At 37.0% G+C, this 24,906-nt stretch overlaps 5 protein-coding genes and 1 long non-coding RNA gene across 12 annotated transcripts; 3 read left to right on the forward strand and 3 right to left on the reverse strand.

Moving 5' to 3' along the window:
* Window positions 1-1,027: 1,027 nt before the first annotated feature.
* Window positions 1,028-4,367, reverse strand: LOC112563370 (60S ribosomal protein L6-like). Its single transcript, XM_025237303.1, has 5 exons — window positions 4,266-4,367; window positions 3,421-3,648; window positions 2,131-2,179; window positions 1,366-1,550; window positions 1,028-1,233 (listed from the first exon to the last, which is right to left on the reverse strand). Exons 1-5 carry the CDS (start codon window positions 4,278-4,280, stop codon window positions 1,072-1,074), a joined length of 639 nt encoding a protein of 212 aa, XP_025093088.1. The 5' UTR covers window positions 4,281-4,367; the 3' UTR covers window positions 1,028-1,071.
* On the forward strand, window positions 4,319-10,096 carry LOC112563369 (INO80 complex subunit E-like). 2 transcript variants are annotated; one of them, XM_025237301.1, is made up of 8 exons: window positions 4,319-4,457; window positions 4,709-4,785; window positions 5,210-5,280; window positions 6,984-7,106; window positions 8,047-8,158; window positions 8,362-8,443; window positions 8,890-9,094; window positions 9,782-10,096. In XM_025237301.1, the coding sequence occupies exons 1-8, from the start codon at window positions 4,442-4,444 to the stop codon at window positions 9,846-9,848; spliced, it is 753 nt and encodes a 250-aa protein (XP_025093086.1). In that variant the 5' UTR covers window positions 4,319-4,441; the 3' UTR covers window positions 9,849-10,096. The 2 variants fall into 2 exon arrangements, with proteins under 2 accessions (XP_025093086.1, XP_025093087.1); XM_025237302.1 differs by having other exon boundaries at window positions 8,890-9,073.
* Window positions 10,097-10,984: 888 nt separating this feature from the next.
* On the reverse strand, window positions 10,985-18,551 carry LOC112563359. Of its 3 annotated transcripts, none has more exons than XM_025237287.1 (8): window positions 18,429-18,551; window positions 16,963-17,155; window positions 16,607-16,797; window positions 15,723-15,885; window positions 14,741-14,922; window positions 13,102-13,227; window positions 11,901-12,128; window positions 10,985-11,743 (listed from the first exon to the last, which is right to left on the reverse strand). In XM_025237287.1, exons 1-8 carry the CDS (start codon window positions 18,429-18,431, stop codon window positions 11,393-11,395), a joined length of 1,437 nt encoding a protein of 478 aa, XP_025093072.1. In that variant the 5' UTR covers window positions 18,432-18,551; the 3' UTR covers window positions 10,985-11,392. The 3 variants fall into 3 exon arrangements, with proteins under 3 accessions (XP_025093072.1, XP_025093071.1, XP_025093070.1); XM_025237286.1 differs by lacking the exon at window positions 18,429-18,551 and adding an exon at window positions 17,651-17,881 and having other exon boundaries at window positions 14,741-14,916; XM_025237285.1 differs by lacking the exon at window positions 18,429-18,551 and adding an exon at window positions 17,651-17,878.
* LOC112563361 (probable NADH dehydrogenase) lies at window positions 17,795-24,691 on the forward strand. Of its 4 annotated transcripts, none has more exons than XM_025237288.1 (10): window positions 17,795-17,908; window positions 19,668-20,008; window positions 20,252-20,423; window positions 21,002-21,227; window positions 21,392-21,562; window positions 21,647-21,806; window positions 22,522-22,652; window positions 23,161-23,268; window positions 23,652-23,802; window positions 24,142-24,691. In XM_025237288.1, exons 2-10 carry the CDS (start codon window positions 19,717-19,719, stop codon window positions 24,270-24,272), a joined length of 1,542 nt encoding a protein of 513 aa, XP_025093073.1. In that variant the 5' UTR covers window positions 17,795-17,908; window positions 19,668-19,716; the 3' UTR covers window positions 24,273-24,691. The 4 variants fall into 4 exon arrangements, with proteins under 4 accessions (XP_025093073.1, XP_025093077.1, XP_025093076.1 ...); XM_025237292.1 differs by having other exon boundaries at window positions 23,652-23,816; window positions 24,142-24,280; XM_025237291.1 differs by lacking the exon at window positions 17,795-17,908 and adding an exon at window positions 17,917-18,138.
* On the forward strand, window positions 18,011-19,101 carry LOC112563371 (tRNA-specific adenosine deaminase 2-like). Its single transcript, XM_025237304.1, has 2 exons — window positions 18,011-18,143; window positions 18,485-19,101. The coding sequence occupies exon 2, from the start codon at window positions 18,493-18,495 to the stop codon at window positions 19,033-19,035; it is 543 nt and encodes a 180-aa protein (XP_025093089.1). The 5' UTR covers window positions 18,011-18,143; window positions 18,485-18,492; the 3' UTR covers window positions 19,036-19,101.
* Window positions 21,617-24,822, reverse strand: LOC112563372. Its single transcript, XR_003099014.1, has 4 exons — window positions 24,685-24,822; window positions 24,073-24,223; window positions 22,535-22,626; window positions 21,617-21,749 (listed from the first exon to the last, which is right to left on the reverse strand). It is a non-coding gene; the product is annotated as an uncharacterized LOC112563372 (long non-coding RNA).
* Between the last annotated feature and the right edge of the window lie 84 nt (window positions 24,823-24,906).

The following is a 24,906-nucleotide window of genomic DNA, read 5'->3' on the forward strand; positions in this document are numbered from 1 at the left end:
CGTATTTAGTCACATCAATTTCAGCGAAATAATGCTGAAACCTTTCTTGCAGTCCGTTTAGATGGGCAATAATTACATTCTTCACCTGATCAAGATTCAAGTTGTCAGCCTTGCACTTACACAAGCACGGAAACATATCAAAAATATTTTCTTGGCGTATCTTTTGCGTCCACAACGAAATTTTTCGGACGAAAGCATTCATCTTGTCAGTTGTTTGTAATATGGTGGTGTAATATAGGGGAGTCAGCGATGAGAGATTGGGGGAGAAAGAGGGCAAAAGGCGAGAGGAGGGAGATTGGAGGCTTAATTGTTGAGAGGGAGATTGTGTTTTGAGTTTTGGAAGTGAGAAGTCACTGCATGCCGAGACAGTGTACTTGAATAGGAAGAAGAGATTTGGAGTTTGAGCCCCCGCACCACTCGGTTACACAATGTAAACTAATTCCACTAATACCAGTATAAGAAACTTTTTTTAAAAAATGACCACCTTCGCGACCCCCTTGTAGGCACGTCGCGACCCCCCAGGTTGAGAACCGCTGCCCTAGTCTGTTTTAAGTTGACCTTTAAACCAGTCTTCTCTGCTTCCTGCGCTAGCTTTTGTGCATGCTGCTGCCAACAAGATAGAAGTTCAGGTCCTATAGCTGTTTGAAGGTCCACCAAGTGTTGTCTTGTGCATAAGCTAGTCTATTACCATCATATAGAGGAAGCGCACCATGCAAACCCATTACCCCTAAAACACAAACGCTGGTCTCCAGGCTGATCGTCCCAACTTCAGAAATGCCTATATGCAAGTAGCTTGTGTCTGTTACAGCAAATTTCGTACTTCAAAACCAAGCTGTTTAGATTCCATTTTAGAATTCCCCCCCCCTCCTCACTACCAGCAGTTTGCACATCCACTTAAGATGCCATCAAGCTGACTGCTCTACCTGTGCATAAAATTGAAAACAAAATTTTCTATACTAGCCAGAAAATAACAAACCACTTTTACTTTCATAACTGTCGGCACAAAAACCTTGACAATGACAACCAATTGCTGTCTTTGTAGAACAGGATTTATTTTTCCTTTTACAATACTCAGAAGACCATCTTGTGAGGATATTGGTGGTTCTTCAAAGAAAACAAAGCACCAAGGTAACCAAACAAGTATTTCTTTTCAGGGTTCTGGCGAATCACCTCAAGCAGTTGCTTGTCCACCTCAGCCTGGTCAGTCTTTCGATTTTCGGAGACAGCATACACCTGAAACAGAAACATAACCACATCTTTGAAGCAGAAGTAATTATTCAAATAATAAAAAGTAGTTAAAATAGATACAAACTTTACACTTGTAAATGCTCAGAGTTGCTTATTTTGGTTAAACTAAAGGCGTACCTCTTTTTTGGTGTCAAAGATTTCGCCCTCAGCATGCTTTGGCTTGCGTAGTTTCAGGCGACGGAAATAGTCATCGTTCAAGCGGTCAGGAATCTTGACGTCTTTGATGTCAATCTTGGTCTTAGTTGCAATAACATAGATCTGATTAATCCGACGCAGAGGACAACCATTCAGGTGGTAAGGACCTGTCACAGAAAGTGGCTTAAGCAACCAAATGATTTAGCAATAAAACTTCTAGGCATTTCATTTAAAGCACTTTTAACCAAATGCACCTTCTTGGAACAGTTATACTCTGCACACTGCTAAATATAAAAAATATAGTATGCCTTGTTTTAAGTTCAAAAGAAGCATAAACATGAGTTGCTATACAATTCCCACCACAATCAAGACAGATTTTAGCCAGAAAAATGAGCATGTTCAGTTGTGTATGTGTCCATCAGGAGTCAGCGACTCTAGTTTGAAAATGTTCATCACAACATGCCAGATACCAAGATTATGAGGAAATAATAACATTTTGACCAAACTTGGCTGCATTGGAGAATCATGTCCAACTACTTCAACTATTAAGTCAACCTGAGTGTCATCACATTTTTTTTAAAATTAACCTTACTTCTAACACTTTTGTTATAGGTTAAATTAGTGTTTTTCCACTTGGTGTAAACTGTTAGAACTGCTGAATATAAGACAAACCATCAGTCTTTAGGCTGCCCAGCAACAGTTGGTAGAAATAAGAGCTTAAGGAAAATGCATTAAAAAGGTACTTACCAGTGACAAGAAGCAGTCCCGAGTTAAGTTGTTTCAGGAATACCACTCTCTAGAAAAAATAATATATATATATCGTAATAACCATGATTTTTTTATTTAGTGAGTGCACAAGCTATGAAGTAAACCAGCCTACCAAGTAGTTATATATCACTTTTGTTGTTTCAGTTTGATTAGCCTCATTGTGCTGTTTTTTTATTTCAAACCATATTGAAAATATATGAAAGGAAGACGCAATGCAGTAGCATTAGGTGTAAGCCTTACCCTAGGGATAAACGTAAATTTCATGTTAAGACCAAATCTATTACTTCTGAGTCATGCTGTGCATGCCATTGCATAATATATTTGAGATAACATTGGACAACTTATTTCTCAAATCATAACTTCAACAGTCCATGGTAAATAAATTTGATATTACTCTGTATCCATGTGCAGAACATAGGATTGTTCTGCACCCACTCATTGCCAACAGATGGTCAAAAATAACACATGGCTTGTAAGAACAGTACAGCATGTGTAAATCATAGTTCAACGTGCTTCTTCCCATAGAGCACTGGGTACTACAGAGTGCCAGCCTAGCTCACAATACATGCCAGCAACTGACCCAGTAGGTAAAACAACCACACAATTAGTTCTTTCAATTTAAAATCACACAAAACATTAATGAAATATTTATTGTTTGGGCTGAAGTATTTAATGCTAAACTTTGGTAATACATTTTTAGTAACTCCTTGGGGACTAGTTTTCACTTTACTGCTATGCCACATCTTTGCATCTCTTCTTGCTCTTTATGCTGATTTGAAGGAAATCCAAACTACTTGTATCTTTACTCCTAACTGTGTTAAATGTCTGTATGAGTATGTATGCCTGCCCTTGTGAGCGAAGAAAAATTTGTCCTGGGTCTCCTCGACAGACAATAAAGTCTGATTTGATTTGATATTTAATTTGCCTCAAACCCCTTAGCAGGATGGGCTATATACATGAGAGCAGTAATAATAAAAACATCACCCACTGTCATCTTAACCATCTTCAAGAATATACCATTACTTTGATATATATTTTTACTTCTTTGCTGGGTTAAGAGGGTTACATGAAAAATCTTTGCAATTCCCAATATAAAAGTTTTTCAAATCAAAATCCTACCCCATACTCCATTTGGTATTCTTTTAAATTGGCAAAGTATGCTTTTATAAGAAAAAAGCGGCATACAGACAAGGTGTGTGGATAAGCATTTCTCTAAGCACCATCATGATGGTACAAGCAAAAATATAATAGCCAGCAATTGATGCTTACCTTGCCCTTATGTCTTCCAGCAACAAGAATAAGGATGGTACCAGGCGTGATGCTGCTCCTTAGTTTGTGCTTGTGCTGAGAGAAGAACTTCTGTCTGGGGTGCAGTCGTTTCTTTCCCTCCGCAGTTGGCAGATACCTCGGTAACCTGTTCACACGAACTTTCCTTTTTCCACCATTTTTATCACCACCAATCTCTTTCTCCACAAAATGTGGCTTCTTAGCTGGCATCTGCGGTAATAAACAAAAATTATTGGCTGGCATGTACATGTAATGAGAGGCAAACTTGTTACACAGCGATGATCGCCATGTTAGCAATACTATGTCTAATGATGTTTACAGCTGAAACGATGAGCAAAATGCAGTACAAACTGACACGTCTAGGCTGACTCCCAGTTAAATCTTAAGCATGATAATTTACTATTCCCCACATCACTTCCTAGCCTTCGTTTTGCTGCCAATATAAGCGAAGGAGTGGGGGGGGGGAGGGAAGATGATTCTTTGAACTGAAAGGTTTTAGAACATAGTGGTATTTTACCATTAATTGGCCCAAAAGCCCAAAGAGACGGTTACATTTTTGACACTTAAAAGATAACCATCCACAGACCACGACAAGTTTTGCGCTTAGAATTCACCGGTACGAATGGCTAACCCAGAAAAACGTGAGCATCTAGCAAACCATGTATCAAGTTTACACTCAAATTTTCAAATATAAAGAGCCAATTACAATCACAATTATAGTATGTTAAATTTTGAGAATGTATTGCCTATCAATTGTTGCGGATGCTGAAAAATACTAGAGATCGAAAGTGATTTGTTTCATAAGGGATATGCTTCCCTACACTTACTTTGCCTGTGTTCATTGAAAAGGAAGTCAAGATCAGCAACGTCACAACATGTGCACCAATACCAATGACGTGGAATCGTCAACTTCCGGTGTTTCTATTTAAGCGCTACTTGTGTTTTTGATCTTTTCAAAAGTCGCCACCTAATTATAAAAATTATTTAAGGGGTTTTGTAAACGATGATGCCAGTCCCAGGTTAGCTACTTTTTCCACTTTCTTGCTAGTAAATGAAATAAGCTTCGCAAATGAGTACTCAAATAGACTAAATATACCGATTACTAAATAGTAATGGCTTTGCTTTTGTCGTATTGTGTCGATTGCTAATGCAAATCTAATCTTAATACAAATACCAGTTAATTAAATATTGATACATATTTCCAGGGAGCTTATTGACAAAATTCCTGATTGCTTTGTACAAGTGTTTTCATTTTTTTCTTCTTCTAAAGACACATACTCAGAACCTCAGATAGATTACAAACAGAAGTACAAGGCCCTGAAGAAGAGGCTGAAGTTACTTGTCTACGTAAGTATGAAGGAATAAAGATATTTATGCTTTATTGTTTTTGCTACCAGTTATATTTTAATTTGTATTTCCTTGACATTTTGAAGTTCTAGGTAATAAATATTTTGTCAAGAAAAATATTATGCATCATAAATAATGACACATCTATTATTTAAGGAGATAGTCTTTTGGTATCAACCATTCATGTTTATCATTTTGACTGATTTTTTTGTTGTTGAAAATTTCATTTGTGTGTTGTTGCACATTGTGACGCAGTCCTGAAATGCGTAAATAAAATAGTTTTTTTGTATAAAAAGTTTTGATAAGGATAAACAGTATTTTTGAAAAAGTTGTAACAAAAATAGGCAGTACAAAACAAACAGAACTGCCCAATAAGTATGTTATTAAGGTATTTTTTCAGTTATTTAATTATATGCACTTTCAGGAACAGGAATGCTTTTTAGAAGAACTGCGAAAGGCTCAGCGAAAGCTACTTAAAGTAGCTAGAGACAGAAGGTAAGCTCTCACATTATTAAAGTTTCAATTTTTGTTCAGATAATAGGATTTTATAACCAACTGTTGAACATTCACAAGACAAAGCGGTGCTCTCATTTATTGAGTTGGTGACTGTGCCTACTGCACAAAAAGAAACATAATAGCAATCAAGTCATTTAAACTACCTTGGCAGAATCAAGCATTTTTTATGCAACGATGCACATTTTCATGATATCAAATTAAAGAGACCCATGATATCGAATGGGCAATTTTGCTAACATTTAAAAAATATTATGTGCAAAGTTTATTATGACTGTTAAAAACCTCACTTCTGAAGAAGAAGAAGAATGACAGAACTTTTATAATGCTGTCCCCTAACTAAAATCAGGCTCACAGTACTTTACAAAGCCTGCTTAAATTTTTACTTTAAAATGGTCTACATACTAGCCAATTTCTACAGCAGCAATTGAAAACATTGCTAGCCATGATGTAATAATAGCACAGGACGATTTCTGTGTGAGAGTAGGCAGCATGAGAGAAGGAGGAGAATGAACTGTGGGAAAGGAAGGTATAAGGAATATAACTAACAATTGCAGCAGGCTGTTTGATTTTTGTGAAGAATATTACTTTGGAATAGGAGGAAAAATTTTCCAGCATAAAAAGATGCATAAAAGTCACTTGATGGCAGGACAGAGAGTCAGATCAACCACATTATCATGAATGCCACCACCTAGATACAAAAAGGACTAAGTAGATACTGACCACAACAGACATGCATACACACCACAGATACATTTCCATATACTTCAAGATGTCAGTCAAAAGGCAGATCAGACATAAGTAGTGACCATTACTTGCTTATTTGCAAACTTGCTGAAAAGCTCAGAAAATCTAAGGTGGAAGAATAATGACATCCACACTTTGATCATAAAGACTCACCAATTTTGTGGAAACTCATCATGACATTAAAAAACTAATTCAGTGTTCTAACAAATGACACCCATATGAATGTTTCCAGCTTTAACAGGAGTAAAAGAGCAGGAAAAAAATAATCAGCAATCTAAACAAATGTAGATCAAAAATAATAAACATAGGCAAAAAAATATAAAAATGAGACTGTATCAATATGACAGAACCTATAGCAATAATGAACAGAATCATCAAAATAAATCAAGCCTTTACCATGTTATAAGAAAGTTGAAAGCCCATTGTTCTAAGAAAGAATACAAAAATTAACAATCTACTGAAGCAATATCTGTTCAGTCTTACTATGGGAATGAATGCTGGAAGATATCAGCAAAAATCAGCCAGAAACTAAAGACCTTTCAAACCAAATGTGAGAAAATACAGAGGTCTCTAGTGGATGCCTTATGTACTACCACCTAGGTAAGAAATGTACTAACCATAACAGATGTGCAAACACACCACAGATACTATTCCACAGTCTAAGCAAAGGTGTAATTATCTGTAAGTCCTAAACAGACATAAGAAACACAGTGTAAATGAGTTTTTGTATCCATAGTCTAATGATGTTTGTTGGGAGGTGGGGTGGTGCACATTGATATAGAAGATTTGGGTCTGTTTAAAGAGACTGAATCTTAAATGCTGTATACTATTAATAACAAAGGGTTTTCTGAAAGTTAAACTCACTGTAAACGAGAAAGGTTTGACGAGAACTTTATACTGGCATGTGTATGTGTGTGTGCGTGTGCATGTGTGCACAGTTTTCTGTTGGATCGACTTTTACAGTATGAAAATGTTGATGACTCATCTGGAGACTCGGATGCAACAGCCTCTAGTGAAAGTGATGGGGAGAGTCAACACAAAGATGGAACGCCAGCAAAAAGGTACTTTTTTCATGCAAAGAGACATTAAGAAGAACAAATCTGTTGAAGACAGAAACATGAGCATAAAAATACTGTATTCATGTTCATGATTTCTTGGTCATTGATCCTTTGCTTTATTACTCCCGAAAGCTCTTGCTTTTTCTTTGCTCTTCTCCCTCTGTTATCCATATTTTCATGCACTACTTATCAACATTCCACTTCACTCTCCATTTTAGAGTTGCAGATCTAGAAAGAGAAGGCGTAGAGGTGACATGAAGCAGAGACTCAAAAAGTTTTGACTAGACAATTGGCCCCAAAATCCATCTCTTCTATCTTTTCTGTTATGTGATGTCCAGTTAATTCGTGGCAAGACTGATGAGCTTGAAGCATGTGTGCACAACTTTCAGCTACATAGGGTTACTTGTTAGAATTTACTGAAACATGGCTCCATGAAAGTAACTGTGTCACTAGACATTATTGGTGTCTGTGGTCCATAAGATCAGATAGATCTGCCAGAATTACCAGCAGCATGTGTGGTGGAAGAGTCTGTTCTATGTCAAAAACAAATCCTTTAAGTCTTCGTGAAAGGATGTGTACTCATGACCTTGTTTCCTGTTGGGAGAATTTTTCCCCTTCTCATTGGGCCGCCAATTCTGTGTATCTTCAATGCAAGACCAACAGATTGAAGCTGTCCTTTGTTGATTTGGCCATATGACTTCTGAGTGTTACTGTGTGCAAATAAATGTAGCTGTCTGAACCATGAATGTGTGTGTTTGGTGGATGTGGATATGTTATGGTATTGTTTTGTGCTTTCATATCGCGCTGCCCCAAATTGTATTCTGGGATAAATAAAGTGTTACTACACTGCAGTGTTAACATGGTGTTTCCCTCATTTGCTGTTGTCCTATGGTAGCTTCAGTTGTTGAGATAAATTAATGTTATTTGCTTTTTTTTGCAACAGGAGACGTGTAAGTGGACACAGCACAAATTTAGGGCAGAGTCATGGGGCGAACTCAGCAGATGGAGCTCAGACAGCAACGTCAGCCAGCATTGCCAGCATCATCTTAGCTCAGGTGAACAATAAAAACCTGTTTTATTTCACTAAGGTTTGATTAAGCTGCTGTTCATGAGTTCTGTCAAACTATCTTCTTTGTGACTCCATTTTCTTTTTACTATTAGCAGTTTACGTTTTGACGTATTACTGATCACAGATTATTGTTTAATACAGTAAAACACATAATCGCAAGTCTTTGAGCTTGATGTGTTGTGTGTTTAGCAACAGGCTGCAAGCAGCAGCACTGTCAACCAAGAGGGTGGCAAACGAAGAGCCAAAACATCAACAAAGCGATCGAAAACAAGTGAGTAATAAATCTGGCTAAAAACAAGCTTACAGAAAACAGGAATATTTGTCTCCATTTTTGAGAATATTATTCGTATAACAAGTTTGCTGAAGTGTTGGATCTTTAGACTGGAACTCCTAGCCCACCTACCAGCTGTTCAGCAGAAATGGGTAATGCTGCATAATTTGATTTTATCAAGGAAAGTGAAAGGTGGAAAGAAGAGGGGGTTAGTGTAGACCTTCCACATTCCATGCTCTTGGATCACATTTTCAGCGCAGCTAGGCCATGGGACATTTTACCATTACCTTTAATCATGACAGCTTTGTGGCACACAGCTCATATGCAGGTCTTTTGACAGTATTGCAGAAAAAGTTGCTGAGGACTGATTGCTGATTTTGAGGATAGAAAGGGAGAACAGTGCTTTTTTCCTCAGTTAATTCTTGGTATTTTACTGGTTATCATAGGTGTAAAAGCAGCGGCAGAGGTTGCAGAGCCTCCAGTCACCAGTACTTCAAGTATGCCCAGGCAGATGACACGTGAAGAACTAGAGCGCCACCTAGACTCAAAACAGAATGCATTTGGAATAGAAAAGGCCACAGCCAGTCTTCCTATGGAGATCTTCAGCAATGATAGCTCAAACCATGCCAGGTATAGGCTAGGTTGTGAGAGGTAAAAGATAAATTATTATGCCTGTTTCCTTCTTGTTGTGGGTTTCTTTCGCCTTCACAGCTTGCAATGAAGCATGCTATCAACTGCTGAGGTGAAATAGAGCTTGAAATTCTGAAACGAAGACGTTCAACAAAAATTTGATTGGGCAGTTAATACAGTGCACATATTTCTGGCTTCTTCTGCAATTTTTTTTTTAATCTGTTTCTGTTTACACAATTTTATTAATCACTGAAAATTTGCTTTAACACTTTATATCAGTTTATGGTGGTGGGATTTGTTTGCTGAAATTTCTTCCTTCGAGGGGCAGTGGTGGCGTTGTGCATCATGAGACATGGCTTTTGTTCGCATGTCATTTTGAAAGTTAGTTGTTTCATAATTAACATGCAAGGAGACAATTCAAAATTTAAAGAGATATAAGATGTGTAGAGACTTGTGTGATGAACTGATCATCTCATAGCACTCTGACATACAACAAAATACGATTGCATTAAAATGTACAAAACAAAAGCAGTTTTTTCACACTTCTTAATATGGCTTTAGATTCTTTTTGTTTTTCTAAAACTGATAGCATGGACAGATTTTTGTAATGGTGATTTTTCTGAAAATTATTTGATGAACTTTGTGAGTTGTTGTCACTTATATTTTCACATTTCAAAGTATTTTTTTTTAATTTGGTCTTTTTCTTAGCGACTTGGCTGGAAATGGAGGCTTGGCAGATGATGAAGAAGACCTCGTCATTGATGTTCCTCAGTAACTTGCTGCCGAATGTTTAAATATGCCAACATTCTCATTTTCTATTTTTCACATTGTAATGCATTTATTTGGTGCCCAGAGAAAAGGTGTGTGTGTTTGGTTGAGATCTGCCATAGATGAATGCATATTTTATGCATGTGTGATGTTTCCAAGTGTGCTCACCACTTAAGTTTCATGTGTTTGTATAAAAAAAAGTGAATTATTTTGTGTAGAGTTAAAATTGTTAGAAATAAACTTTTGTTCATCAAATGTGTGTGTGCATTGTTCACATCTGGCAGACTGACTTTGTTCTTTGAAGAAAATTTGCTTCAAAAATAACCCATAATAAAACAAACTAGCAAATTGTAGTCAGGATGGCATTAATTTTCACAAACTTTCAGTCAAGTTCCAAAAAAGCCTGGTCTTTCCACACATTTCTATTCCTGAAATCACTATCCATTCCTAAATTGTTCATTTTCCTTTGAAAGGGAGAAAGTAGTTATGTATGATATACAGTAAATGTATTAAAATACTTGCAGAATTCAGTTTCATTTCTAAAGTCTTGGAATGCCACACAAATCACAAACGTGAACACACCCACTGTGCCAAAAAATAAAAGCGAAAAAAGTGGGTTTGGAATGCTCTTTAGGTCCTGAAACAAATGGGAAAAATGTAATATTGCTGTTTACCTGTGCACAAGCCAGCCATTGTCTCTGACCATAAAATAGATACCAACTACCCGAGTTAGGGAACAGCTAGCCAAAAGAAGCACATCAGAAGCTCTTTCTGTAATTAAAAAGTGTCTTCATCCTTCATTGAATTATATTATTATGCTACAATCTCTAACCTTGACCTCCAGCTTACGGCATTTACACTAGATTTAAACTGTATTCCATCTAATATTGATGGACAATTACAAAAGTATCTTGAAGAACCTTAAACCTCAACCAGTTGTGGTGCAGAACATTGATGATGTAGCAAAATGTCCTTGTATAATGATTCTGTAAATGCTGGACAGCTAGACACAATGTCTCAAAGTAACTGCATCATACAGAGAGAAGATATTTCTGATATCACTGAAGACTACATGTAGAATTCTGTGTAGTCATCCTTCTCATTCAGTTTGCTTGTAGACAAAATCTCCTTGAAAGGCAAACATTGTGATTAAAATGGTTTATATTTTCTCACATTCATGAAAACATACAAAAAAATGTATGGTCTGAATCTATGCATTAGAAGGTAAAGGAAAGATGATAAATGCTCCTCACAAATGAAGAGAAATGAAAATGATTCTAAATATACCTGATTGCATGTTCACTCAAGGGTGGTAGTGGAGATGGTGGGAAACTAAACTGACACCATTTTCCCCCTTATGTCTCAACATTCAGCCTCTTCCTGTTTCATTCATAAATGATGCATAGGCACATTCACCCGTATGTGCGTGTTTTGTTGTAATATATACACACAAAAAAAAATGTAGCAAAGGCCAAACCAAGAGATGACAGCAACAAGGTTGGCACTACTCGTACTTTCGCTGCATCACCACTTTTGATCATTCACACACAATCATTGCAGTTTTTGTCTCTTTGAGGTAGGAGGGTGGCCTCTGTCTTGGTCACCCGGTTCCACATCTGTCACCTCCTGCAAAAGCCGTGGGTGAACCTCTAACACACTTCCTTCTTGTACCTCTCCTGCCTCGGTCTTCACACACATAATGTAGTTTGATGAGCCGTCCACTGCTCCAGATGCTGCTATTTCCAAGGCTGTTACCCCGGTATCTTCATCAGTTGATATCTGCTCGAGGTGAAGTTCACCCGCCTGCACGAGGGCAGAGTTTACCGGAAGGTTCTGGGTAGTATTTTCTCTCGACATGTTGCTGCTCACCATCAAAGCCTTGAAAGAAGCAGGGCTAACCACCTGAAAAGTAGGTTTAGAATCAACTCATCACTAGGTAGTAACAATAATACCAACCTCTTAGAGATCAGAGTTTTAGAAGGCTTGCCTCTTTAAAAATGGTAATTTAGCTTCCTTTTCATGAAAGACTCATAATCTTCACATTCCACAGATTTCTTACCTGTATCTGCTGAACATTGTTATCTGTCAATTGTAGAACAGATGGAGAATGAGCGGAATACACTGTCTGCTGTAGAACATTGAGATGCTGGCGGAGAAGATCGCGATGCTCTTTTTCCAGCCTTTGCAGTACCTCCTGTACTCCACGTTCTGTTGCAATGCCTAATCGCTGTGCTAAATCTTCCTCTCTCTTCTTTGCTACATTTAGTTGTTCCTCCAAATTTTGGATCTGTTTGCACAACAGTCTTTGTTGAAAAAGTAATTATACAACTTTATCACACTGAAAAAATTAGTTATTGGTTTTAGTCTTTTGTCAATTATTATAGAAACAGTCAACCAGTTTTATTCGCTCCCAAAGAATCTACAAATGGCCACATACAGTCTCAGCTCATCTCACTATTCATGATCTTGCCAGCCCCACCTTTCGCCACACTTTTTGGTACCACTAATTATCATATATTATTAATCATATACTCTCTTTTTGCTGCCACCCTTGCCTCTCACCCGATATTTGAGTTGGATGGATGGTGGCAAGATAATGGGACTGTATGATGATTGCATAATTGTTATTATGTCACCTTGCTGCTTATTCAGCATGGACAAGATTTCTGCCAGGTGACACAGATTGAGAATGCTTACTGAAATAAAGGACAAAGTGTTCCACTCAAATTCCTTTGAATCTCTTTTTATATTTAATACTACTATACTTATATTAACCATGCCATAGTGACCCTCACGTACATAAGCAATACAGTACATAAGACACTCTAACAATTGCTTGATATAACACTGTAAGAGACATGACACTGAAAGAGACACTGATGGCAAAAAAGGAAAAGAAAAACAAACTGCACTATATTCCACATGCTTAGAGGGCACCATCTCTATGCCCACAAGGCATTTAATGATAAGGAATGAGATGACAGAGTTTACTCTTTTAAACTAATCATAATCTTTTCTCCCTATCTCACTCAATGTCTATGTGTTCACATACCCTCTCCTTCACCCACCCCATAGTGAACATATGAAAACCTCAAATATGCTGTTGACAAACAACCCAGAGCTGAATGTCCTGTTTAAGTGGCTTTGTCTTCAGCAGGTTAAGCATGTGCATATACAAGGCTAGGGAAGAGAGGTGGAGACGTTTCCAAACTATTATAGGTCTCACTAGTGACACTGCCTGTTGTCCACTAGCAACTTACATGTTTGTGTAGCCGTGCAACCTCTGACCTGAGAATGTTCTTCTCTTGTTCAAGTCTCTTGCATTGCACATCTAATGTTTCCTGGGTTTTAGTAGATGAACTCTTTTCTCCCATGATTTCCACATCCTACACATATGCATACCATGATAAACAAGTTCATCCTTTCCTTCAAAGAATTAATGTAATAAACCAAGCAATAATTTTCAAATGTCACATAACTTAATCACTGCACAAAAACTTGAACTAAAGCTCTTGCAACTTTTGCAAAAGACACCTTGCCTACCTGATAGTTAAATCTTTTTTTCACTTTATAAAATAAATTTAGAGTGATTTTACAGACAATAATTCTGCCCAATATGCAGGTGAAAAAACAGTAACCAACAATTGAATCAAGCTGTAATATACATAAAACGTATGTAAATGTCACTGATATTTTTGTGTTTCACTGGCTTTGTAATATTAGACTGGTCAACTAATTTTTACAAAAGTCATGTTACTGAAATAAAAATAGTCATTCCTTATCAATTTTTATGTGCTCAACATGAATATGACAGTCAAAATTCAAAATTGGCTCTAGTTTTTTTTATAATCTGCAATAATTATAGTGTATATCACGAAATGCATGCTGATAATAATTGACCTATGCTTAATACCTGTAAAAAATCAAATCCTAGACTACATCTTAGATTTCTTTGCCTGTCTCTGGTACAACTGTTCGGAAGCATCTGTGGGGCATGTCCAGCAGTAGTCAGCCAGCATGGCAGTGGAAATTTTCAAGGCTATCTATTTTTCCATTGTTGCAATATCTTGATGAAAACATTCGCCATGTTTATCACTAACTATACCCCAGTTGTCAGGAAAGAAATCCACAATGAAGTGGATCTTTGGAGACATATTGCAGTCAAGTTTCTACCTTGGGCAACTATCTTCAAATCACCACAGAGGTGCCAGCTGTACTTGTTATACTCAAAGGAATTCAGTAGCTGCTTTAAGTTATCGTATGTCTCTTTCATGTGGATAGCAAGCGCTGCTGGAATAGATGGAAGATGGTTTCCACTGTGCAAAAGCACAGCCTTAAGACTCAGTTTCAAAGAGTGCACAAATAGTCTCCATTCTTGTGGGTCATGAATGATTTCTACGGCATTCATGAGGCCCTCAGTATCAGAACAGAATAGTTTAACTTGGATCCCATAAATTCTTAAATATTTTAAATGCTGAACCTTTCTGATCCGATCCTATAAAGTATACTGCTGACGTCAGCTTATTTCAGCAGCCGCCTGGCAGTAGTATTTCATTGCATCTCATCAGAAAATGATGCAATAAACTCTGGATGATGTGTGCATGATGGTATTATGCAATGTGATGCAACATTACATCATTCTAGGCTTATGTGTTGTTACAGTCCTACTTGATAAATGTACACAGTGAAACAAAAAATGAACTATATCAAATATATTCAAAACAAGAGCCAATAAAAAATTTCATAGCCATCTTTGTGTTCAGCACACCAAGATACTACAGGTCAGGTCCTTTTTAAGTCAGTAATAATTTCAGTAAAATCTGTAAATAAAATAATGATCAAATTCAAGTCTTTGAGCAGAAACTGTTTCAACTGCACTTTTTGATTGTTTCAACCTACTTCACTGGCTATAATCTGTGCAGAGAAAGCACCATCTATCTGAGATGCGTCCAGTTGTTCTTCCTGTATGATCATGATGGTCTGCGTATTTTCTTCTTCCTCGCCTTCAACAGTCTCATTCGCAGCAATAGACACATGCAAAGCACCATCAGGTATTTTTCCATTGGTCAAAGGTACTGCAACTGGGAAAAGATAATGTGACAATGTGATTTAATAAAGTACAATTTCATTTACCTGACCATTTTTAAAAACAAATCCTTTTTTTTTAATACTATGCATTCACTATAAACAATGTATCCCTTAACACTTGCTGTTCACGTTTTCTTGCTCAGCTGCAAGGTAAACGCTTTATCATTTATATATTCAAGTAAACAATAAAGAGTTAAAAAAACATATTTTCCCATTCCCAACCTATCATTCCCCAATATATGTATACATTTATTGATAAGATATTACTATTTAAAGTTAATGCTTTATTAAATAACTTTGCCATTCATCGTTGTGTCACCAGAATTGACAGCCATGTGTTTTGCCATCTCACGCCCCTGTTGCCACTGGAGTCTTGAATTCATGAATACCATGACTATTTTCTATTAATTCCATGCACTACCTCAAACCCATAATTTCCCCTGCCAGTCCTGTTTCTTTGATTATTATTATTGTTATTTACAGTTATCTTCCCTGCTGAAGTTCCCTCCTTTGACTTCTGTCTCTACTGACATTTTTCTTCCTTTTTTACACAGCAAGTTGTAAAAAGCACCTCTGTTTCAAATAAATCCTGCATGATCACAACATTTTAGGATTATAAAACCCTCCATTTAATCAGCTATTAAAATGTATAACATGTTTCTTTTACCTCACCATGCAATTCTGCAATACGCAGACACCCATCATCTCCTCGTGTACAGGAGTTGGTTTCCTGATTCTGAAACTCAGGAGTTCTAAATATCTGCAAATTTTGGTCACTGTTAAAGTTATCTACCTTGTTCACTGACAGTTATGGGTGTGGAGATACAGGATACAGCCTGCGTGAGAGCAGGGTGAATGGCTTCTTGTGGCACAGCAATATTCACAGAGGACGATGATGTTGTTACTGCTGGGTTTCCCCGGCTTTCCTGGTTGTAACTGACTGGTGTATTCAGATCCTGCACCACAGTTAAGTAAGATAGATTAATGTCTATTTTAAAGTCTGAGAATGAAACATCTAGTTTTTTATTGTATATTTCACTCTTGGTATTAATACTTGCAAGGTATTTGAATGGGTGCTGTGTGACTGGTTTGAAGATCATTTGGGCTGCAATTGGAAATCTCTCTTTGTCCACCCTAGGGATAGTAGTTTTGAAGCGATGGTAAGTCTTTGCCCTTGGGCATCATTGGGAACTCAAGGACAAGCAGTTTTGTTCCCATAATTATAAAGCAGTGTCTGGACTCTGCAGGTGTTGTTTTACCCATTGAAATGTAGTTATAGAGTGGTGGCAAAGGTGCCCTGGGGTAAAGAAACATGAAGTACTGCCTGCGGGGTTTAGGATATTACTTTATAATTTCAGAAACAAGATGCTTTTCCATGAGTTTCCCAATTTGCCATGGGAAGACAACTTACTCTCATTTCATAACTATGGCCCCAGCTGATGCAGACGTGGAAAAGGAAAGGCTGAAGGTGGAAAAAGGAAATGATTGAAATCTACCTTCCGCGTGCTTATAGTTCATCATCACTATGCCCACAAGGCATTTAATGACTTGAATGAGATTAGTATCTTAAGGGTATGTGCTTTTTCCTTCCTACCTCATTCAGTGCATATGTGAGCACATATACTCTCTCCCTCATCCATTCCCCACCCCCACTCTCTGTTGCAGAAGCTCACTCACCTGAGTAATAGAGATCTGGAATGTGGTCTGAGGATTTCTGAAGTGTGTCTTGTAATGTTTCACAGCCTCATCCCGCCGGTTGAACCCATTACGACATCGATAACAGTGCCAGTGTGCTCCTTTAAATTTTTTCTCCCCCTTAATTACTCCAACAATGTCACAATGATCACAGCAACGTAAAATCTTGAGACCTAGAAAAAAAAATAACTCGCATTTAATCTTACCTTGCAAACAAAACAAAAGGAAACCAGTATTGGTCTAACTGTTTTCATAATTTGCACACACACACACACACACACACAAACTGTCATTCTGTTCTTATCAGAACACATGAAGATAAAAATTGTTAGACTCACCTGCAAACTCAATGCCTTTGTCAACATGTTTAACACGGTAATGTGCCTTTAAAATGACTGGATCTTGGTAAATGTCAGTCTTCACACAAAATGGGCAATGAAGATGAGGGGTTTTTATGGGGCAGTTTTGGTCCATGCAGTGGATAGGAGTGTACACATTTTCGCTCCCTTTAATGCGCACACTTGGATGTGTCTACAAGCAAAATAAAACATAACAAATGAGTGTGTAATTATATCAGCATGTTACTGCTTTTACAGTTCATAAAAACAGTCTTTGTGAACGTCATACACATGGTAGTGGGATAGTGTTTGTGTGGGGGAGAGAGAAGGGGGGAAGAGTATTATGTAAAACTTGAAACCTCATAATTGAAGGTGTGTGCACAATTCATATCACACATACACATGGTGTTAGGTCAGTACCGACGTCCCCAACATAGTGCACTCCACTGATAACAAAAATAAAAAAATTATGGGAAACCTCCAAAACAATTCTTAATAAGCCTTATGAATTTCATAATGAACTTGCATTATGACTCTGCAGAATGAAAAATGATAGTAAAGTAACTTGCAAATTAGCGTCTGCTACAAGCCTAAAGAATTAAATGTTGCAGGCTAAACACTAAGAAATCAAAATGGCGATAAATAGTTGAGACTGCTCAATGCAAAATCTGAAGCATCTGTGACTTACCACAAAAGCAAGACTACTCATCTCAACTTGTTCCAGATCGATTAAAATGAGATTATTTTTTTCTGCTGCAGCATAAGTACTTTGCGCGGAGTCTTGTTTGCGGGCTTCTCCTTCGAGTTGTGTGTTCACGTCACGGGAATGATAGTGGGTTTGCATGACGTCACAGGATCCGTGGCGCGCGTTGTTGTACAGCCTCATTTTTTCTTTTCTTTTATTTTATCAGTATTTTCGTAGTTCGCACCTAAATCATAGTAACAGGTAAAACATTTGATGATGTAAATTAGTTTTTTTGTTGTTCTTTTTCGTTCAAGTGAATACTTGGCTTTCTTCTCAAACTGCGCAAAGAACGGTCCCTGGCGTCAAGGCTTCCTTGATGTCGCTAATGTTATCGGCGTTGTAATCCGACTTTTGTCGTGAAGCAACGATTTTGAAAAAAAAAAATAGCGACAACGGAAGTATTACCGTTATCTGTGCATTAAACTGAACTAGTAATGTAAATTTCACTTTAGATGAGCGATGTATCTGTTTATTGGTTTTTCGTGTCTGTATTCAGTTGATGAATCTAAAACGATGAAAAGATGTACCAGCTTGATATGATGTTTAGGATATTTTGTTATTAAGGTTGGATCTTCCAGGGTGGCAGATCTATTTCACCATTATACATATGAAGGAAAAAAGTACGATTACTTGATTAAATAAGTTTTTTAATGATCACTAATACACCATGTACGTACACGAGATGAAAAGGTTGAAAGAATGGTACATATAAAATACTAACCATCTGAATGAATGAAGCTCTGTGGAACTGGAGGGCTATCCTTGCTTAATCTGCAGGTGAAGTGATGGAAGAACACATCAATTGGATGTCAAAAGCTATGGTGTATGCAGAGGAGGCACTAGAAAGAGGCGAGGTCCCTGTAGGCTGTATTTTTGTCTACGAAGACCAAGAAATTGCAACAGGAGGCAATAGGGTCAACGAAACAAAGAATGCAACTTGTCATGCAGAAATTGTTGCTATTGAAAAAGTTAGAGAGTGGTGTTCTCTACGTAAAAAAGATCAGCAAGATGTATTTCGGGCACTAACACTGTATGTTACAGTGGAGCCATGTGTCATGTGTGCTGGAGCATTGCGTCAGATAGGTGTACCTCTTGTAGTTTACGGGTGTAGTAATGAGAGGTTTGGTGGTTGTGGATCCGTTCTTAACATTGCCGCTGATCAGCTTTCTTCACTGGGACCAAGTTTCGATGTCATCAAAGGTGTTTTGGCAGAAGAGGCAGTGCAGTTATTAAAACAGTTCTATAAAGGAGAGAACCCTAATGTACCAGAGGACAAACGCAAGCCCAAACAAATTAGCATCTTGAACAAACAGGAAACGAGACTATAAGAAAATTTATGTGTGCAAAATACAGAAAAATGTATTTAAAAAAACAAATTAAAGCATGTAACCTCCCAGAAAGTCTTTCATTTGTAAAACATTTGGGCTATATGAATGTAAGTGTGCCATTAATAAAAAAGAAATTTACAGGTGTCATAAAAATAATCCATTTACCTTTGTTAACTTATGAATGGATGCATCCCAACATTACAAAATATAAATATGTATATGCATTTGTTCTCATCAGCTTAAACATTCAGAAACAAATATAAGTATTTGATATTTAAAAGAGGGGATCATGAGTTAATGCTCTTGGCAGAAATCAAACCATGTGCCTGAAGCATGGATAACTTAAATTGTTACCATCATACACAAGCTGCTAGCACTTTCATGATAAATCGTTTTTGTCCATTAAATGTTTATGTCCAAATCATGTTTTATGACATCAATATAGAAAAATGCATAAAAAAAAATTCACACCGAAATTCTCTTGTTCTAAGCTACTGTATGTCACAAAGTGAAATAAGCTGTTTAATTTAATTTTTGTTTTGTGTTTTTTTTTTTTTATATTAAGAATGATGATAAACACACTCTTTAAACTAATACTGAATTCTTTTTACTTCTTTACAAACATCAACCAGGGATTCACACAGTCCAGGAGCATCTCAATCTGATCTGTGACCAAAAAAAATGAACAGATATACAAATGTGGGGATATTCCACTGTGTAGAAAAACTTCACAACTTGAGGGCTCTGGGGAAAAATCTATCAAAACTTCACAGAGAGTGGATGGGGAGAAGAAACGTTGAAGTCATGTATGTTAAGGGTTGCAGTATCAAGGATGATGATTATGACTCACTGAAGACAGAGCTAAACAGATGCAGATGGACCAAGGACTGGCAAAGACATAGTATGCTGCAGGCTGCAATGCATAGAAATATTAACACAGCCATCAGGCATTTTAGTACAAAACCACTGGGAGGTAATGAGATTATTCTGCATAAATTTGAACTTAGTCTGATATCAATGACGGCTATCATCTCTGTTTGTGTGTACTTGTTACCATTTCTCTATTTTTGTTTCTATTATTTTCTTTCTTTGAGATTGAGAAATTTTAACAGCACTCTTTAAAATGGACATATTGTTGCTTTTCCTGTTGTTTTTTTTTCTATATTATATTTTTATTGTTGTTTTGTGGGATTAAAAATGTATTGAAATGGGACAGATTCAACATCAAGACGACAACGTCTGGTGATCTTGGGAACTGGATGGGGGAGCTACAGTGCTTTGTGTTGTATTGACAAGAGTCTGTTCGATGTGTTGGTTGTTAGTCCTCGCAACCATTTTCTGTTCACCCCATTGCTAGCCAGCACAACTGTTGGAACTCTAGAATTCAGGTAACATTTATAGAAGTGATATATAATATATTATAACTATTACTTAATATTCAGAAATGATGGCTCAAAAGCTACTAGAAATAAAGTGAAATAGACTATGGTGCACAATGGGCATTACAACTTACCCCATTAGAAAAAAATAGTGAGAATATGAGACTGCATATGTAGTTTCATTGAATGATGACTGCTACTACAGCCAGTGAAACCTTAGATGTCACATCTGCTTGATTGTTTTCATAATTTAGTATTTAATATTTATGCATTGCTATGAATATCTACATCTGCCAAATTCCTTATTATTGAAATTTGTAATTCACTAGCTGTTTGTTTTAGTAGTTGCCTAAAATTCTTATTCAGCTTAAATGTTTTGGTGTTTTGAGCACAAAATATGTAATTTTAGCCACTATAGTTGCCTTTTCTAATGTTGGTATTTTAAACAAAATTATTTACATTTTTTAAATCAGTCTTGAACTCCAAAAGTAATTCTGCGCAGCAGTGTCATAAGATGTGTGCTCATTTGGTCAGTCCATCTTTTAATAATTTTTATTTATCTAATTAAAGCATTTGCTTTTCAATAGGTCCATTATTGAGCCGGTTCGCAACACAGGGTTTCGCGAGTCTGCTCACTTCCATCTATCGTATGCTACTGATGTAGACTTCTGCAAAAAGCAGCTTCATGTGACAAGTGTTCTCAGACCAACTTTGTCCTATAAGCTTGATTATGACAAGCTAGTTATTGGAGTTGGAGCTCTCAGTAACACTTTCAATGTGCCTGGAGTTGAGACCAATGCCTTCTTTCTTAAGGTGAGCTTACATGCTTTGAAATAGTAGAAGTTATTGTTTAACTTACAAGAAGAAACATTTGCAGAGTATACCAGACAGGAACATAACACATGAACTTAATTATTTACAACTAAATTAAGTTTTAATGAGTTATATAATTTTAGGAAATTTTTTTTTGGTTCAAGGAAATTCGAGATGCCCGCAAAATCCGGAACAAAATCCTCTCCAACTTTGAGCTTGCGTTGCAACCAGGAATTGACAGAGATGAAAGTGAGCGATTGCTGCACATTGTCATTGTGGGAGGTGGGCCAACAGGTGTGGAGTTTGGGGCAGAACTCTATGATTTTGTAGAGCAGGTAACTATCATGTCTTGTGACTCTGTGTGTGTGTGAGACAGAGCATATGCATGAGAAAATAAAGGATCACTTTCTTTCATCCAGGATGTTGCAAGACTGTACAGAGAACAGCAAAAGCAAGTCCAAGTGACTCTGGTTGAATCAAATCAGATTCTTGGGGCTTTTGACAAACGGCTCCAATCCTATGCTGAGAAGAAAATGAAACAAAGGAAAAGATTTAATATTGTTCAGTCTGCTGTTGTTGGTATGCTATTTTATTTACAGGTTTCAAGTTTCTCTTTGTAGATGACATCTATATATAGCCTTCAGCTACAGCATCCATGAACATCATCAACAGACCTTTTTTGGGATCCCACCCTATCTTTTCTTCTTGTTCACTCACTTTATCCCTCTCACATGGACGGACATACACGTACACACACAGACAAAAAGAGAAAGGTTACATTTCTCTTAAATCACCTTTCTGAATGCAAAGTACAGTAATTCTAAAAAAACAGTGTCCTTTTCTTGCTCTTATGGGATATGTTAACTAAAACCAAAAATCTGAGATAAAATAATATGCAGACTTAATGCAACACTCTAAATTATCAGATCATTTGGATTTGAAAGGAACAGGTAGGTTCTTTGGATGCCCTAGGTCAGAGATTCTCAATCTTTTTCACAACTTTACCCCCAAAGGATGAAAGTATGTCCACAGAAACCCATGCACGTACGTTCGCGCATAAAAGTACTTTTTTTTTTTTGTAATAGCTTGTGCCAAGAACGGATATTAGTTTGTGCTTGTGCTTATTTATATCACTGCTTACACCTGCATAACCCTTGCCTAGGGGTACACTTACCACTGGTTGAGAACCATGGCCCTAGGTGATGTAGTTGCCCATACCATACAATTAAAGCATATTTAAAGATAGTTTATGAACTTTTTGTACTGATTAATAATTTTTAATTACCATTGGCAGAAGTAACACCCACCTCTGTCAAGCTCAAAGATGGAGAGGTGATTCCTTGTGGGCTAGTTGTCTGGTCAACGGGCCTGGCACCTCGGCACTTCACAAGCGCACTCGCTGTAAAAAAGAACCGCCAAGGACAGGTAGGGCTGTAGGTAAACAAGCCCCTATACTTGTGCAAGATGTTCACCATTATTTACAAATAGAAGGGTTTTCTTCATAACAAGATTATGATTTCACAAATAAGAGCATATTTGTTTGAGATAATGGCCGTTAAATGTTATCTTTTATACTTGGACAGAGTTCAAACCTATGATAATAGTGGAATAAGAAATTTAGTCTGGTGCACCTGATTAACATATGATACAAATGTCTCAGATTCTGTATTGAAGGTTGGTAAAATAGCATATTGTCTTCAAGCAAATGTGCATAAGATAATAATTCCATTCTGCAAAGTGATTAACATTAGAAGATGGAATTTTTAAGATGTGTATGGTGTGTCCCATATCCAAAAAAAAAAGAAAAAAAACGGAGGTAAATTTCATTATTTTGCGTTCATCATTTTTACTAATCACTGCCAAGTGTTGGATGCTACATGTGTTTGCACACAGTGTACTTTAAAAATCTTGAGCTGGGATCGTTGTCTGACAGATTCTCACAGATGGACACCTTTGCATGAAGAGTGACACTACTGGCTCTGTGTTTGCACTGGGTGACTGTGCAGATATTGATGATTACTCTTTACCTTGCACTGCACAGGTATAAATTACCTTAGTAGTTTTAGTGAAATTTTTTTATTAGATTTTCCCATTTTTCTGTCATGCTGAAAGTAAGGTGATGTTGGACTGTGGAGAAGGAAATATATTTCCACAGCTGTCTTATTATATTGCAAAGAATTATTTTGTGCAATGATTGTTCATCCTTAGCCTGAATTTTTTTAAAACACTCTGAAAGATCAATGTTAAAGAAAAATTGTTGTAAAAGCTAGATTCAACCAAGATTCTTGTTGTAGTTTAAATCTTTCATAGACAAGAAAGCTGAGGAGTCATATAAATCTTTTGTGTATTGTGGTTGAAAGAGCACTGGATGGTGTAACGCTACCCTTTGATTTATTTGACATCAGAACAAATTGCTGCTTCCAGGTTGCTGAGCGACAGGGTCGCTACTTGGCAGATTTCCTCAACAAAGGTTGCCCACCACATATGGAGCCTTTCAGGTTCAAAAATATGGGCATGCTTGCATATATTGGTCGGTATGAGGCTCTTGTAGATACACCAGTGGCACGACTTTATGGTAAGTCACAGAAGGTACGTAATTGTATGTGCTAAGCTTCCGCACAACTGACAGCATAGTAGCTTATAATTACTGTATTTATATTTATAATTATTATACATCAGCAGGCATTTTTCAGTTCCATTATAATCTTATAGGACCAAGTCTTATGTGGTGTCCATCACTGACTAAAATGTTATTGCAGCATATTAGGAAGGGAAGATGAAAAAAAAAATTAAAATAAAACTGTGATCCATGTTTAAAATAGCATAAAACTTTTGTCATTCTCACCATTATTTTCATCATCATCATCATTGTCACCACCACCAATTTGCATTATAACCATATTTGGTGTTGCAGGAGTTTCATCATGGCTTCTTTGGAGGTCAGCATATCTGACGAGATTAGGCAGCTGGCGTCTGAGGATGCAGGTGCCTATGGACTGGACGAAAACTTTAATTTTTGGACGTGATATCTCCTTCTTTAAATAAAATTTGCCAGTGTGCATGTGTGTGCAGGCCCATGCATGTGTACACTTGCTACAAAATATGAGTAATAGTTGAGTTTTAGAACACTTCTTACAGTTTGAACTGATCAATGCTGTACACACATCATAAGTATATGGTAGAAAAGCATAAAAATATTATGTTCTATGCAACAACCCAAAATAATTGAGTTGTTTTAATCGAAAAAATGTCTCTTTGAACCTGCAACCATTTACTGTTTTCCTTAGTTTTGTCACATTTAAAATATAAATTTCTACTTATACACAATATGTAAATATTATGGATAATATTTTATTATTTGTCCTACTGGGAAATTAGTTTTATAAGGCTCTATAAGGAAGCAAGAGTGAGAACCACACAATATGACATCAACAATAACATCACCTCCCGTTCATACCTGCCACACATCAAACTCCTGTATAATCAGTGGCGTAGGAACCAGGGGTAACGAGGTTGGGGGGTAACTGCCCCCTCAAAAAACATAATGAGGGAACAATAATGTAAACATGGTTCACTGTCAGCATGGAGACCCCCCAACCCCAAAAGCTCAGCATCTTCTTACGGCACTGACAGTAAGAGTTCAGGCCTACATAAGATCGCATTCATTCACACACGGTAG

The sequence above is a fragment of the Pomacea canaliculata genome, linkage group LG4 (assembly GCF_003073045.1).
Source record: "Pomacea canaliculata isolate SZHN2017 linkage group LG4, ASM307304v1, whole genome shotgun sequence".
Classification (NCBI taxonomy): domain Eukaryota; kingdom Metazoa; phylum Mollusca; class Gastropoda; order Architaenioglossa; family Ampullariidae; genus Pomacea; species Pomacea canaliculata.

Excerpts from the sequence above, each read along its gene's own strand:
- LOC112563370 (XM_025237303.1), bottom strand. Across the intron at positions 2,180-3,420 it reads CTGGAAGACATAAGGGCAAG|AGAGTGGTATTCCTGAAACA; the intron begins GTAAGCATCAAT and ends TATTTTTTCTAG. Across the intron at positions 1,551-2,130 it reads GGGACTGCTTCTTGTCACTG|GTCCTTACCACCTGAATGGT; the intron begins GTAAGTACCTTT and ends TTTCTGTGACAG.
- LOC112563369 (XM_025237301.1), top strand. Across the intron at positions 4,786-5,209 it reads GGCTGAAGTTACTTGTCTAC|GAACAGGAATGCTTTTTAGA; the intron begins GTAAGTATGAAG and ends ATGCACTTTCAG. Across the intron at positions 8,159-8,361 it reads CCAGCATCATCTTAGCTCAG|CAACAGGCTGCAAGCAGCAG; the intron begins GTGAACAATAAA and ends TTGTGTGTTTAG.
- LOC112563359 (XM_025237285.1), bottom strand. The coding sequence starts at position 17,848 with ATGAGGCTGTACAACAACGCGCGCCACGGATCCTGTGACGTCATGCAA. Across the intron at positions 17,156-17,650 it reads TGAGTAGTCTTGCTTTTGTG|ACACATCCAAGTGTGCGCAT; the intron begins GTAAGTCACAGA and ends TTTTGCTTGTAG. Across the intron at positions 16,798-16,962 it reads CAAAGGCATTGAGTTTGCAG|GTCTCAAGATTTTACGTTGC; the intron begins GTGAGTCTAACA and ends TTTTTTTTCTAG.
- LOC112563371 (XM_025237304.1), top strand. The coding sequence starts at position 18,493 with ATGGAAGAACACATCAATTGGATGTCAAAAGCTATGGTGTATGCAGAG.
- LOC112563361 (XM_025237288.1), top strand. The coding sequence starts at position 19,717 with ATGAACAGATATACAAATGTGGGGATATTCCACTGTGTAGAAAAACTT. Across the intron at positions 20,009-20,251 it reads TAGTACAAAACCACTGGGAG|ATTCAACATCAAGACGACAA; the intron begins GTAATGAGATTA and ends GAAATGGGACAG. Across the intron at positions 20,424-21,001 it reads GTTGGAACTCTAGAATTCAG|GTCCATTATTGAGCCGGTTC; the intron begins GTAACATTTATA and ends GCTTTTCAATAG.